This window comes from Pteropus vampyrus, unplaced genomic scaffold (genome assembly GCF_000151845.1).
Source record: "Pteropus vampyrus isolate Shadow unplaced genomic scaffold, Pvam_2.0 Scaffold78, whole genome shotgun sequence".
In the NCBI taxonomy this organism is placed as follows: Eukaryota; Metazoa; Chordata; class Mammalia; order Chiroptera; family Pteropodidae; genus Pteropus; species Pteropus vampyrus.
In genome coordinates this window covers 1,040,578-1,055,791 of record NW_011888859.1, presented here as the reverse complement: position 1 = coordinate 1,055,791, position 15,214 = coordinate 1,040,578, and the positions used below count along the sequence as shown (strand labels likewise).

The 15,214-nt window shown below is 43.1% G+C and overlaps 1 protein-coding gene across 1 annotated transcript in view; it reads right to left on the bottom strand.

Annotated features, from left to right (window-relative positions):
• Positions 1 to 761: 761 nt before the first annotated feature.
• Positions 762 to 15,214, bottom strand: part of AKAP12 (A-kinase anchoring protein 12) — a 19,114-nt gene continuing 4,661 nt past the window's right edge. The window contains exons 2-3 of the mRNA XM_023532147.1: positions 4,254 to 9,231; positions 762 to 3,457 (exon numbers count right to left, since the gene is read on the bottom strand). Of these exons, the coding sequence (XP_023387915.1) occupies positions 4,262 to 9,231 (4,970 nt within the window). The 3' untranslated portion in view covers positions 762 to 3,457; positions 4,254 to 4,261. The remainder of the gene's footprint in view (positions 3,458 to 4,253; positions 9,232 to 15,214) is intronic.

The following is a 15,214-nucleotide window of genomic DNA, read 5'->3' as shown; positions in this document are numbered from 1 at the left end:
GGGCGGGGGTTGATTTCTAAACTGTGACAGCATTAAAGAAAAAAATCATGGTTATCTTCACCACCATGCCATCCCCAAGCCCTGGTCACCTTAGCCAAAACCTGTTATATCACTTAAAAGCTGGTGATCTAAGTCTCAACTTCCTCATATGTAAAAGTAGGCCCCAGTTCATTCCCCTAGTTCCGGTGGTCTAGGCGGGAGATGGTACGGAATTGGCGGAGGAGAAACTTACATTTACACAGAGAGTGTGCCGGGCTATCCGGCAGATCCATTTCCAGAATCACACCGGAAATGAATCATCGTGTAACCTTGAAGTTAACTGGCATTGGTTTGGTTCAGGTTCCAGCCTCTTACTACCTGGAATCCTTGGACTGTGTTGATTTCCTTTCAGGCAGAGTTGGATAAGGTGTTTCTAACTCCAGTGTGGGTTGTTGGTTGGGATTGCAGAATAGGTGTGTGACTATCCAAAAACTGTAAATAAAACTGTTCATTTGGGGGAGTTGGGAGGTCATCTAGAGGTTTAATAAGATTCCTATTAAAGGGGCCCCTGACGAAAAGAGTTAAGAATCACCGATGAGACTTTTGAGTATTTATACATATCCCATACATTCCAAACTCCCACGATGCTCTGTGGACAGTGTCACAAAGGATGGCTAAATAGTTAAAAGCAGAAGTTAAATGTGCGATGAATATCACCGCAGTAAAGAGAAAAGGAATAGAAACAGAATTAAGGTGAAATTACAGAAAGAAAATCCACGGCATTTAATTAGGTTGCATTTTATTTAGATAAATGAAAATTTGCCTCCAAACAGAACTAGGAATCAAATAGTCTCAGATTAAAGAAAACTGCTAGGCTTGAAGCTTACACTGAAAGCTAAAAATTTCAGCCCTTGACCATCCGTAGCTCCAAATATCAAAGGAAATTTCTGGAACAACGTATGTGTGTAGACAGAGGCAACTCCTGTACCATTAGCAAAATAACCCGAAGGGGAACATTTAATAGGCCTCGATTACAAGTGGTTAAGAGTTTACAAATCTTGCATTGCTTTCTATTGTACATGGTTCCACAGTAATGCCAAAAATAGCAAAATTTAGGCACTTGCTCCAATTTCTGCAGTTTACACTTGGTTACGAATTTCCTAAATTAACGGCAGCTTGAGTATTATAATACAGAATTATAGTTCATGCTCCTGTTAATTGCATTCCTCTTCTTAATAAAACAATGTTGCTTAATGGACACAGGTACAGAGCTTGTACAGAAATAATCCAGGGCACATCCAGATATTAGTATGAAAATCAGTCACGAAGCAACTACCACCATAAGACCAATTGTGATGACCTGATCACATGTCAATACAAATGGGATGACGTAGCAGGATGGAATTTAAACCAAAAATCTGTTTACCACAAACTACACAAATCTTTCATCTGTGCAAAATAGCACAAAGTTTCTCCTACATAGAGGAAGTCAATGGAAAAGTAAGTTAAGTCAATATTTGGCACTATCATAAACTCCTTACAAATTGCTGTCATCTCCAAAAATTGACACCAGCACTTTTAAGTCTCAAGTTGGCAAAAGAAAGCTATTTAGATCATAGGAGTTTTTTTTTTTTTTTTTAATTTGGGGATTTTAAAGTTTACTAATTAATCACAGGTGGTTGTATTTGAGAGTAACTCCTAAAAGGATATTAAATGTTTTCCAACCACAAGGCCGTACACTATTATGAGGTGTCTTTCTACTGTAGCCAATTTTTTATTGTAGTCAGATTTGTGGGTGTAAGAGAAACTACTTTCCAGTTTTAAAAGAAAATTATCTTTCTGCTATAAGACTATTCTAGTCTTTCTAGAATGTTATGTTTTAAAATCAGTAACCAGCAGTCAAAATTAAGTTCTCAAACTGGAGTGATGAGTTTGAGTAAAGTTTAGGAAGTATATATGCCAGGTCAGTTCTACATGTAAAAAAGTGGAATTTTATGGTAGATAGGTGACTGTGCTTTGCGTGGCAACTGTTTGAATCATTTACGTATTAGCAAGAATCATAAATCATTTTAACATTAAAAAAAATTCCAAGATCACTTGTTAGGCAAGGCATTTTTCCTGTTAAGTCTTCTTAAAATTTCTTTCTAGAAACATTAGTCATTAACAAATATTAACACAGAAAATTGACCTTTTCAGGAAGACACCACAAGATGGTAGCATTGTATCAATACCGTCAATCTGAAAAGCTCCTGGTTTATTCTGACAGATACCTCTCTGCTATGACTTCCTCTTACACTCAAACAGGTATAAAGTGGTGACATCAGACAGCGACTACATTACAGTTCCATGTTATTCTGCTTTTAGAATGCAGTAAACATATGTCCCAGGCTTCCTAGTATCTAATAAAACCAGCAAATCTAAGTGAAGCAAATATTTTATTTAAACCGGTTGTCAAATCACAGTTTATCCATATGAACATAATGCAACATTATTCTTAAAAGAGTGGGCACAAGTATGGCACCGACGAAATCCAGCATCTATCAAAATACCATTTGTAAAGAACCTGACTTATTTCACGCTGTGTGTGAATGTGGTGCAGCATGTAAGAATAGGATCAAAAACTTAAAAGTCAGTTCTTTTCTTGAGAGTATGAAAAACATTTAACTACTTTGCCTCAAGATTAAGCATACTCATCTGTCCAAACAACCATAACGATTAGGAGAAAAAAACTTAAAGTTAATCCGCTACTGAAAACACTTCCTTCGAACCTCCACCACTGGGCTAGAAAGAAAACTATCACAGTAACTATGGAACATTCTGTATGTTTCAAAAAAAAAAGCGCGTTTTTTATTTTTAGCACACTGTGCGTAATAGGAAAGTGACCAATTTTGGAGTGATACTAAACATGGACCTAATTCCTAGTGAATTTTAAAATAAGGATTGTAGTTTCTGATCCGGAATGTTATTTCTAGGAAGCTCTGTTTTCACAGGTTATAACGGAGGCTTAAAGCTTCCCAAGGCTCCACCATGGCTACGTGCCCCGTCATATAATGTGTGATACAAAAGAAATGTTCTATACTGCGCATTTCCTTAAACATTAAGAAAAAAATATACAATAGATACAGGAGGAAGATTACTTAAAACATACACATAAATACATAAAAAACGATATCCAGTTTGAGAAGTTGAACTAGGTATTGCCAATTCCAGTACCAGGTTAGGAATTTAGAACCTTAAATGAGAAACATTATATGGTATTAAGGGAAAAACGACAGGGTGGTCTTGAAAAGAGGAAACGTTAGGTGGTCATAGCTCCTGACGAAGCCTCAGGATTGTCGGCGTTCTCTCGAAATGAGATCCATTGATGTGCCTGTTCTTCGCTTCTCAAAGTTCTCAAACGTTGGTCTTGAGTCTCATCAGCAGCATTTTCTTCTACTTCTTGGCTTCACATTCCGGTCTTGCAAATACACGAGTGTAACTGGAGAATAAAGAACAAAAAGTAAAAATCGTTTCCTCCCTCATTTATATAACAACAGAAGAGCTGTGAAGGTGAGCCGTGGCCACCAGAGCCCCAACACCACAGTTTAATTCTGTGAAAGAGAGTGAGGGGCCATAACAGTATGCTCGGTGACCTCAATCCTACGTCAGCGGCTCCCTAATACCAACAGTCAAGTTCGTCACAGGCACTGGATGGAATTTTTTAACATTTGTGAATACTGCTGGGGGAAAATCCATTTATTTTCTACAGAGCTATAAACTAAATTTCAAGCACTGTAATATAAACCTACTTTGGGCGTCTAGTTATTTTTTTTAAAATTCAAGAGTAGTTGGTATGGGGCTGAGTGAGCACAGTGTTATTTCTCAAGTCTTTGGCCAAACGCACACACAAATACACACTTGTGTGCACACACATGCTCCTTTATTTTCTTTGAAAGCAGTCGCATTGGGGGTAAAATGAAATCATTATTCCCATGATACCAATAAGACTGAATGGTATTTCAATGAGGGGAAAAAAAAAAAAACTAACCCAGATCTCCTAAGTCCAATTGATAGTTACTTCTCCAATCAAAGATTCTGCATAAAACCACAATTATTTAACTACTTCTCTTATAACCAATTTGCCATCAAATGGCATTAAAGAGGAAAAAAATTATTTTATGTATTTGAGTTTTTTAAAAGTCTATTCTAGCCAAATTGATGACATATGTCAGGGAGCAAGATCTCAAGTACTTACTCACAGGGAAAACTGAAGAAGAAAATGGAAGCTTACTTACACGATGTTTTAGGATTCTGTAAGTTCTGATGTTTCTGGCTCTCTCCCTTGTTTCTGTGCCTCCTCCTGTGTTTGTGTTTTGATCTCTTTTTCTGACTCGCTATGCTCTTCTACTTCATGAAATTCGATTTCTTTCTCTTGTAGTTTTGGTCCATTTGCATCCGGGGACTCTTTGGTTAGGCCTCCCAAGGCCTCAGCATCTTCCAGGGCTGAAGTCTGATTTGCAAAGTAATCATCACCTTTTTCATCTTCCTGGGATTCAGACAGCGACTTCTCTATTCTTTCTCCCAACCCAGCACGATCGTCTTCCGGCACAGACTTTGTTCCGGTCGCTTCTCTCTCCTCCGGGGCTGGGAGGATTCCCTCTTCAACCTGCTGGTCACTTACACCGGAACTCTTGGCCTCACGGGTGGTGATCTCTTCTGAAGCTCCGTTCACGTCTCTGGAAAGATCTGAGTGTGTCTGTTCCACGGTGGCGAGTGCGGACTCCTCTTTGGCTCCAGTAGTAATTAGTGTTTCATCCTCTACAGAGGCCTGAAATTCCCTTTCTTCTTTTTCAACTTCCTGCCCGGCTTCCTGGTTGTCAGCTTTTATCAGTTGGGCCGGTGTCCGGCCATCAGTGGCTGTTTCTTCTACACTTACTAACTGGTCAACGGCTGTCTGAATGACGTTTTGTACAAGTTTACAGCTCTCAGTCTGAAGTTTCAGAATCTCATTTTCAGCCTTTAAATCTTCCTCTCCTGTTTCTGTCACTCTGACTTCCCGACGACTAACCTGCTCACCTTCTTCCTCCGATTTCTCTTTCTGTGATGTGGTTTTATCTTGTTCCAGGTCAGCACTGGTGCCTTTCTCAGGGGTAGCAGATACTATTACTGGTGATGATTCTGCCTGAGACTTAGTCCCCACAGGCACTGCATCTTCCCCCAGCTGAGCAGGAAAGGCTTCATCTTTTACTGATTTCTCTTCCAGTACGAAATGTGCATCTGCAGACTCCAAAGTTCCAGCTGTTTCTAAAATCTTGACAGTTTCTCCTGAGATGTTCTCTTCCACTGCCGCCGCTGTTAGAGGCAATGATGCCTCGGAGCTTTGAACTTGAATTTCTGTGCATACTACTTCCTCCTGAACTAACCAAGAACTTTCTTCAAAACTGGTAGCTCCCTTTCCCCCGTCTGCGACGGTCACGTGGGTAGTCTGAGCTGGTGGTTTAGCGAGCTCTTCGGCTGGTGTTTGCTCAAGTTTCTCTTCACTCACTCGGGTTAGCTTTGCTTCCACTTCCTGCCTTTCTGCTTGAACTACCATCTCTCTCTCCAGTGGGGTTGGGAGAGACTGAGCAGGACTCTGGAGCTTAAAACCATTCTTTTGAAATTCAGCTTCTGGAGTAGCTTCATCTTTCAGGGCAACTTCAATGATCTCTTTCTGATCGACTGTCATTTCTGTGTCTGCAGACACCTCAGGCCCTTCAACAGATGGTACGTCTTTGGTTTCCTCATCTGCAAACCGGCCAGCCCCTTGAATCACCTCAGTCTTTGAAAGAATGAGTGTAGTTTCCACGGATACCTCTTTATCTGTATGGTCTAGAGTCTCTTCCAATTTTGAATGTTCTCCATGGTCTTCCTGGGATTGAAAACCAGAAGGTGCTGGAGGCATCTCTTTAGGCGCAGGAACTGCCTCTGCTGCTGTGACCTGTGACTGTGTAACAGAAGCAGCCTCCTTATCTTTGTGGATTTCCGTGATCTTGTCTTGCTGTGTTATATGGAGAGCTTCAAAATCTGCCACCGGGGTGCTTCCGTTGGTCTCACTGTCTGTAAGTGTTTCAGCCGAGTCAGGGGCAACAGCGTGTTGCAGTATAATCTCTGACTTTACCCCAATCAAGGTTTCAGGTTGACAAGCGGCTGTAAGCTCACTGGACTCTACACTCTCTGTGACTTGAGGAACGTTTGCAGCATGCTCTGGGGTGGCCCGTACGGTTACCTTCCCTTGTGTCAAATCCTCAGCTTTAGTTTCTTCTACCTGTACTTTCAACACTACATCCGTCTCCTGCTTGAGATCCAGCACTGGAGAATCCTCTTCCGCCTCTTCCACCTTCTCCAGCTTTTTCGATCCTGCCTTCTGCATTGTCTGAATCGTGTCTTCTGGCCCTCTGGTGTCAGGCAGCTGTGAGTCTCCTCTGACTTTTTCTGCGACCGCCTGCAGGACCTCTTGAGTTCGCCTCCGCTGGTCTTCCATGTCTGGCACATCTTCCACCTCCTGAACTGGTGTTGCTTCCTCTGTGGTGTCCGGAGAGTCGGTTAACTGGGAAACAGCCGAAACCATGTCGGTGGTCTCTTCAGCACCGGAGGCTTCGGTTGCTTCTTCGGCACAAAATGCCTCGGTGGTCTCTGCAGCGGTCACAGCTTCAGAAGTTAATTCCACCTCACTAATGATCGTGTCATCACCAGCATCTTGGCTCTGGGGCAGAGTTTTGGTAACGATGGGAGTTTCCTCTGCAATGCCTTCTCTTTCAAACACCTGCCCGGCTGGTGGTTTGGCTTCCTCGACTTCTTGTTCGAGAGGTTCTGTCACCGAAGCAGATATCCAAGAAGGCGACCTTTCTTCGATACTGGTCACGGCCCTCGCTCCGTCAATGTCAGCCACAACCAGTCTGTGAACCAGACTCTTACTGACTTCCTCTGAGACGTAAACCGCTACCTGCCGTTCAGGCCTCTCCTCACTTTTTCTGGCTTCCTGTGCTTCCATTTTCTCCCTTTCCACTGCGTCGTACTCAGACAGAGGGATTACGGCTGGGACGTCCGCATCATCTTCGGTGGCCTCTGCTGGCCCCGTATCTTCGATGGCGGTTTGCTCTTGTTTCCCATCTGACCTTTTCTTCCTTCGCCCGGGAATAAACTTCTTAATCGAAACCCAAGACTCTTCTTTCCCAGGTTCGACCTCAGAAGCTGAATGTTCTACACCGGTTCCGGCTCCAGAGTCTTCGTTTTTCTCTTCCAGTTTTGACTTCGATTTTTTTCGGGCAGTGACTAATCTTTTGAACGACTCCCAGGTGGAAACGCCCTCCCCTTCGGAGGGGCTCCCCGCTTGCTCGGGCGAGGAGCTTCCCTGCGCTTGATCATGCTCCTGGGAACTCGCGAGCGGGGCATCCGGTCCCGCTTCTCTGTCCTTTCCCGCTTCGTCTGGTTTTTGGCCTTCTCCGCCCGTCGGTTTCGGCGCCCCTTCCTCATCGGAAGATGATGCTTTTCTTGCTCTTTTCTTGGAGGATCCCACGCAAATTAAAGCTTCCCAAGACACTGAAGTGTCGACCTTGCGCTTCGGTTCTTCGGGCTTCTGCTCCTCCCCGTGGCCTCTTCCATCCTCTTGCATTTCGGAGGCTGCGCTCTCCGTGGATGACAAGGTGGCGCTCTTCACCTTTTCCAACTCGTCTTCTTTGTCACTTTCAGAGAGCCTCCTAACGCGCTTCTTGGGCGTCACCATCTTTTTGAAAGACGCCCAGGGAGTGATCCCCTCTCTCTTCTTTTCCCCATCAGAGGTGCTCCCTTCCTCGCCCTCGCCCTCCTGGGGCGGATCCGCGATGCCCTTCTCCAGACACGTGATCTCCTCGGGCTCGTCGGGGGATGAGGCCGAGCTCTCGCCCTTCTGCTCGTCTGTACTATCCGGAGATTCTGCTGCGACTTGCTGGTGTTCTCCTGACTCTTCATCTCCTCCTCCTCTTTTCGCTTTCTGTTTCTTTCCAGAAAGCTTTTTTAAGCCAGTGCTAGTAAACAGTTTCTTTAAAGGGCTTCCTTGGACTTTAACTCTCTCTTGCGATGACAGCATTTCCGCCTCACTCATGACGCCTTCGGGGTGTGTGGACAACGCTCTGTCGTCGGGACTTGGTTCGGCTGGCTGGGTATGGTCCCCTCCAGGGGCACACACGGCTTTGGTCTTCACCAGCTCTTCGGCAGGTTCCGCTTCCTGAAGTTCGGCATTGGTTTCAAGCAATTTTTCAGTGGGCAAGGGCTGTTCTATTTCTTCTACCTCAGCCTCCTGCTCCTCTGTTTTCTTCTCGGTGGTGCTAACATGGACTTCTGCAACGATCTCTACTTTTTCATCGAATACTTCTGATGCTAAAGGGGCAGATTTCTCCTCAGGAAATCCGTGCACTTGACCTTCCGAAGGCAGCTCCACCTGTTCACATTCGGCTGGTAATCTGGCATCACTGGCACTGTCTGTGGCCTCCTGTGGGTGTGGCTGTTCAGAGGTGGCCCGTTCCTCAGCACTATCTTCTCTCTTTTCATTTCCTTCTGTGTCTGCTCTGTCTGGCTCTTGTTCCTTTCTCTTCTCTGAAGCTTCTACTAGCTCATCCTCCTTTGGCTTCCTGAAACTGGTCTTTTTTCGCCAGCCGGCCCAACCTTGAGTGAAGAATTTTTTGAAGGGCGATGCCGTTTCGCTGGCCATCGGACTGGTCGGAGAGTCTGGAGATTTGGTGGGTTCTTTTTCTTGTTTTTCTTCTCCATCTTTGGCTTCCTCTGCTGCTTGACCAGACTCAGCTGGCAGAGAAACGTCTGTGTCACTCTGCTCGTGTTTCCCAGTCTCTTCGGGCTTCTCTGTAGATTGTGTCAGTTCGTTTTCTTTGGCTGTTGCTTCTCCAGTCTCCCGGCTGGGCTCTTGGTGGTCGCCGGCCCCATCCGACTCTCCTGTCCCTTCGCCTTCATCTTTTCTGACAGTGAGTAATCGGACCCCGTCAGACTTCTCATTCTTATCCTTTTTCACAGTGAATTTAAAGCCAACAAACTTAAACACCTTTTTAAATCCAACGTCGTTAGTCTGGGACTCAGCAGGTTGTGTTAGCTCCTCTAAATTGCTTTCTGAAGAAGGAATCTGCTCAATTATTTCAGGTGTTTCCTCTGGCCCATCCTTTGTGATGTCTTGAACAACTGCTGAGTTGGCGGCCATCTCTTTATCTGAGTCTCTCTCACTCACACTTTCAGTGTCTCTCTGCCCAACTGTTAACAGAAAAAAGAGAGGGGTGGGGAAAATGAAGGGATAAAATGATTATAATTCACGAAAACTAAATACTTAAAAAACACAACCCACTGATACTTTCTTTAATGTCAGGCAATTCCAGGATGAGATAAAAGTCTTAACAGTATTTGTGAATCTCAATAGATTAGGCAGTGTTTACTTCTTTCATATGACCTTTAAAAAAGAGGGACTCAAAAGCAGAGGAGGGGCATATCAAAAGGAAACAAGAGTCAGCTTGAAAGGGGCTTCCACTGGCCAAACTTTGAGGCACTGAATTAAAAAAAATAATCTATGACTCGAGAATGATCCTAAAAAAGTAAACGAGTAGTAGAGAACACTTCTTTATTTAAAAAAAAAAAAAATGCCAATCGATAAATTTAGGTATAACTTCAGCTTTGATCCTTTTAGCCCTTCTACTGCATCAAGATTCATATATTACTTAAGGACATGAGTTAATAACAAAAAATGTTCTTTATTTTATAGGCAGTTACCTAGTCTCTTCCCAGACCATGGTAAATAGCCTGAGCCTTTAAAATGTGGACCATTATTATCTCTAAATATGCATTTGTGTCATTCATCAAGTATAATTCAGTTAAATAAAATAACATAAGTGGGTTTTCTTCTGTAGTTATGTGGGGAAGAGAAAGCTATGTTCTACTTCATTTTATCTGTATGGTCAACTGAAATGGACTTTTTTAGTTGCTCAGAAAAGCAAAATATTACAAGTTTCCATTTGTTCCTGCTTATATTTAAATCTAAAGATTCTTTAAATTAAGTGCATTTCCATGGCATGAACTACTTCTTACAAATTTCCCCAATTATAAAAGCATACTCACAAGAGAACTTTCCACAAACATGCCTAATGCAACATAAGAGGTGTGACCTTTTTTTAAAAAGGTAGATGGTTATCATTGGAAATTCACTGGAGGAAAAAACCAAACTCTGAATATAAGCTCTATTCTAGTACAATTTTCCTTGTAATGAACACAAACATAAATTTCCTGCTGGCAAGCGTGAGGTAAAAAACACTCATTAACTAACCATTCCAGAATTCGTTAGAAAATGCAGGCACATTTTGATAACATAGTGGGAGAAAACAGGTATTAGACACCCCTTCCCCTGCATTTTCCCTCCATGCTCCTAAGTCTGTGTTTCAGCTTCAAACACTTTTTCTTAAAATTCTGAGATGACTGGAATGTTTACAGTCAAAACCAGGAAAACAAAGATGAACAGCTGCCAAGTGCTGGAACAAAACAGCTATTGATAACGCAGTATAACTTAGCAATATTCAGATATTCTCTTTATATAGGGCGATACATGGGCAGAACACATTTAAAATAGTATGTAAGATCACAAGAAATTTTTAAAACCTATCAACCGGTCTATAGCTCCTTTGACCTGAGTAATCCTAAGAGCTACTAGTAGCAAAATGACCTTTCCAGACCAGGGCCCCCTGCTGGCCCACATGGTACTTTTGTGCTTTGCTGAAAGGCTGGACAAACTGGAACTCAGCCCTGATTTCAGTTTGCACTTGCCTTCTGCACCCCACCCAACCTGCACAGACCTTACAGAGATGCTGTGCTTCCTAAAGTACCACTTTGATCACATCAGGAAGCTGTCAACCATCTCTAATGGCTGCAGGACCTAGAAGGTAGACTTCTATACTACCTAGCTCGGCAGTCAGGGCCATTTAAATTTCTAACATAAGAGCCAACCATGACCACATACTTGCACATTAGAGGTATATATCCTGCCCCCAAACCACCTGCACTCACTGTCTCTACTCACATTGCTTGGAACTGCGTTGAAACCTAGATTCTACTTGTCAGTCTCATTTTCTATTAGTCTGCACACACTCGCCGCGCTGCAGCCTGAGTGGCCGTGCTTGCTCTATCCTGTTCCGCATGTACCATTTCGCTTGTCTACCAGGCTCTCTAGTTTATGCAACTTTCTGGCCTTCGCTAAATTCTAGTGGTTTTTGAGGCCTGTAGTGCTTTCTATCTCTGCTCCCGATCAGGTGACTCCAGCCATACAACCTCTATGCCAACCCCCTGTCCTGTTAGAATCTTCCAAGCTATGTCTCTTTCTGGCAAGAAGCAGAGTGTGGCCTGGGGCACCCCTTGCACTGCGGTTGTGTTTTAAACGCTTCAGGTTGGATTAAGGCTCTGAGAGTGGAGGGTTTGGGGCTCCAGGGGCTCTGTGGCCATGGGTATCGGCTGCACCCGGCACCACGTCGTCCCTTCCTAACGCCTCCCCATGTGCTTCCACGGCAGCAATTTGGTCTATGCTAGGGAAAGGCAGAAGGATGGAAACCCACAAACCCATCTTTGGCCGCTACTAACGGAAGCATTCGTGGCCCTCAGAGCTGTCCCACCCACCATGTCCCCAGAGGCCCATGCTACTCACAGCAGAAGTTAATCCACCAGGGCATGGTGTGCACCACCCGCCAGCAGAGGCCTACTTAAAGAGGCTGGGGCGGCCCAACCTTTTCCTCCTGGCTGCCCCATCGCTGGATGGAGACTGGTGGCTGCCCGTGGGCCGTGCTGCTAACGGCACCCCACCCCCACCCCCCGGGGCACCACTGCGCATGCGTCACAGAGGGCGCAGCCTACTCGCGGAGCACCCTGAGCAAGCCTGCAAAGAAAAGCCCCCGGATGGCCCTGTGCATCACCCCAGTGGGGACCCCTCTCCAAACCCAGGCACACTCAAGGCCGACAACCAGCTTTGGCTAGATGATTGCCACGCTGGCTGGAAACCTCACTGTTCCCAGGTTCCTGAACTGTCTCGCTCTTACTGGCACTACATTACGTGGAGCGTTCACGGAGCATGCGCCCGAACCCCCTACTACCAGAGCCGTAAGTTCACGCTCATAGGAAACGCCTACGTCCGCATTGCACCACAAGAACCTGTGCCGACTTTTGTCAGGTTGTAAGAGCTTTAATTTCTTGAGTATTAGAACCGGGACTGGGACCCCACGCACATTCCCATAACATCCCATTACAGAGTTATCATTTATAGTCACAGAGTCTTAGAGCTTAAAGGTAGAGCTCACCTGATTCCTTCAATTGGTTCACAGGAGAATATAAACTCACTTCCAAAATGGCTGTATGTGGGAAAGGCAAAATGCTACAGCCACTTTGGAAGACAGTTTGGCAGTTTCTTTAAAAACTAAAGGTAATCTTGCCACAAGATCCAGCAATAGCACTCCTTGGTATTTACCCAAACAAGCTGAAAACTTATGTCTACTCAAAAATCTGCACACTGATGTTTATAGCAGCTTTATCCATAATTGCAAAAACTTGGAAGCAACCAAGATGTCCTTCATTAGGTGAACAGATAAACCGTGGTACATCTAGACAATGGAATATCACCAAGTGCTTAAAAAGAAAGAGCTCTCAAGCCCTGAAAAGACATGGAAGAAGCTTAAAATTTACATTACTAAGTGAAAAAAGCTAATCAGAAAAGGCTATGTACTATATGATTCCAACTACATGACATTCAGAAAAGGTAAAACTATGGGGATAGCAAAAAAAACAATGTGGCCAGTGCGGGAGGGAGGGAAGGATGACCAGGCAGAGCACAGGATCTTAGGGCAGCAAAACTACTTTCTATGGCACTATGAAACCCATACAACGTACAATACCACTCCGAATGTAAAATATGGACTTTGGGTGATAATGATGTGTCAATGTAGGTTCGTCAGTTGTAACAATTTTGCCACTCTGGTGGGGGATGTTGACCAAGAGAGGTTACGGGGCAGGGAACATACTGGAACTCTCTGTACTTTTCATCCATCTTTGCTGTGAACTGAAAACTGCTCTAAAAAGTAAAGTCTATTTTTTAAAAATGGTCGTATGACTTGACCAGTGTCATATAGTAGGTGTGTGACATCTCTGGTGGGCCAAAGGCTGCAAGAAAAACACTTAAGTCAATGCAGTAAGTAGGAGTAAAACACAAAGGTTTCCCCCCCCCCCCCCCCGATAAATTTATTCCATATATTTTCAAAGTGTTAAATTTCTTATTTTCCAAAATCATTACGATTTTTTGTAATTTGTAAATGCCACTTATAAGAAGAAAAAGTATGTAGTCCTGTCAACTCCCACACTTAGGTGGGAAAATTGCTGTATATCTGATGTGGACAGCGATTTAAATTCCGTTTCGGTGTAAAAAGCAGTTTTTTCATGGTTACGGGTCATGCTTTTAAAATAAGAAAAAAACCACATATATCCTATCCACCCACTCAGATTCTAAAGATTACCTGGATCATCATTTTGTAACCACTAAGGTAAAGCCTGGATAAAGCTAGAATCAATGAGTGCTGAGTAGGGGGTGGGGGAGGAGGAGGGGCATGATATTTACATGGTTTATAGTTGAAGGGGGGGAGGGGGACCAATTATACAGTGGGGAAATTGGGCAAGAATTCAGTGTCAACCTCTGAGGGACAGATGGGCATTTTGTGCTATACCCTGAAAAGGACAGACCTGTGGCTAAGAATGCATCATCTGAACTAAATCTAAAGAAAGCAAACACGAAGTAAGGGACGTAGTGGAAATGGGGAGAAGAAGACTATATGCTTTGAACATGTCAACATTGTAAAAGATGAGGGCTACAAAAACGTTCCAGATTAAAAGATGCTTAGGAGTATAATATGTATAATATGTAATACCTGACCCACGGATGGCTCTCATAGTGCAAGAGGGAAATGCTTAAAAGGACATTATTAGATTAATTGGTAAAACTGGAATAAGGATGGTAGATTCTTTTAAAGTGTTATAATAATGTATATATATATATGGCATTGAAAACTACACTATGGTTATGAAAGGGAGTATTTCTATTCTTAGGAAATACACACTGAGGTGAGTATTCAGGAGTAAAGGACCATGCTGCATTTAACTCACCTCAAAGGGTTCAGAAAATGTTGGATCTCATACCTACATAAGACATAACAGGAACCTGTATACTGGGTTTTGTTTTGTTTACCTACATAGAGAAAGAGAATGAGCAAATAATGAGGCAAATGAGGTAAATGTTAACGACAGGTGAATGTGGGGAAAGGGTTACATGGATGTTCCCTGTACTGTTTTTCTTTTTGCTACTTGCTATGTTTGAAGTTATTGTTTTAAAAAGTCACTCAGAAGAGTAAACAAGTGCAGATAATAAAGATATAGAAAACAAAAATGGAGAGGGTGATGATGTACCCTACCTGATTTCAAAGAACACTGGATCTTTGCCTCACATTATACAGCACAATACAAATGTTATCCATGTATTAAATAATAGAAAAACTACTTGTTCCTTGTCTTCAAAAAAATAAAAAATAAAAAAAAAGAGAATTCAGGTAGAGGGGAAGAAGATTAAAGAACAGAAGTTCTGCAGATGGACTGGTATTATTAGCACTGGGCCTTTAGGCAAATTCCCTGAAGTTTCTGTTCTCAGTGCCCTCACCTGTAACATAGGTCACCACCTCCCATACTTCCTGCAAAGGCTGCTTTCGAGGATCAACTATCAATTGGCCATCTATAAAAAATAATAATCCAAAAGCTCTACTGGTTTTTTTTTTTTTGGATCCATTGTTTTTCTTCAGAATTATTTATTTTTAATTACTTTTTACCAATTCCAAAAATATCTATATAAATTGCAAAGGATTTTAAACTACAGAAAATTAGAGTAACAGCCATAAAAAACGATGTCCAGAGACAGTCGCTATTAATATTTGAGTGTTTTCTTCTGGATAAGTTATTCAGTAGACTTCAAAGTTTGACATAACGGACACACAATTTATTTTCACGTCCCTTTACTGTTAGATGATCTACACTGGTCCAGTGTTACACTATGTCACATTCGTGTATAAAGTTCCCTGAATGAGTTTTCAAACAGAAGAGGGCAGCACTGAACAGCTTTCAGCTCTCCCTAACTGGAAGTCTGGCCACTGCCCAGATCTTCAGGACCAGAAGACACTGC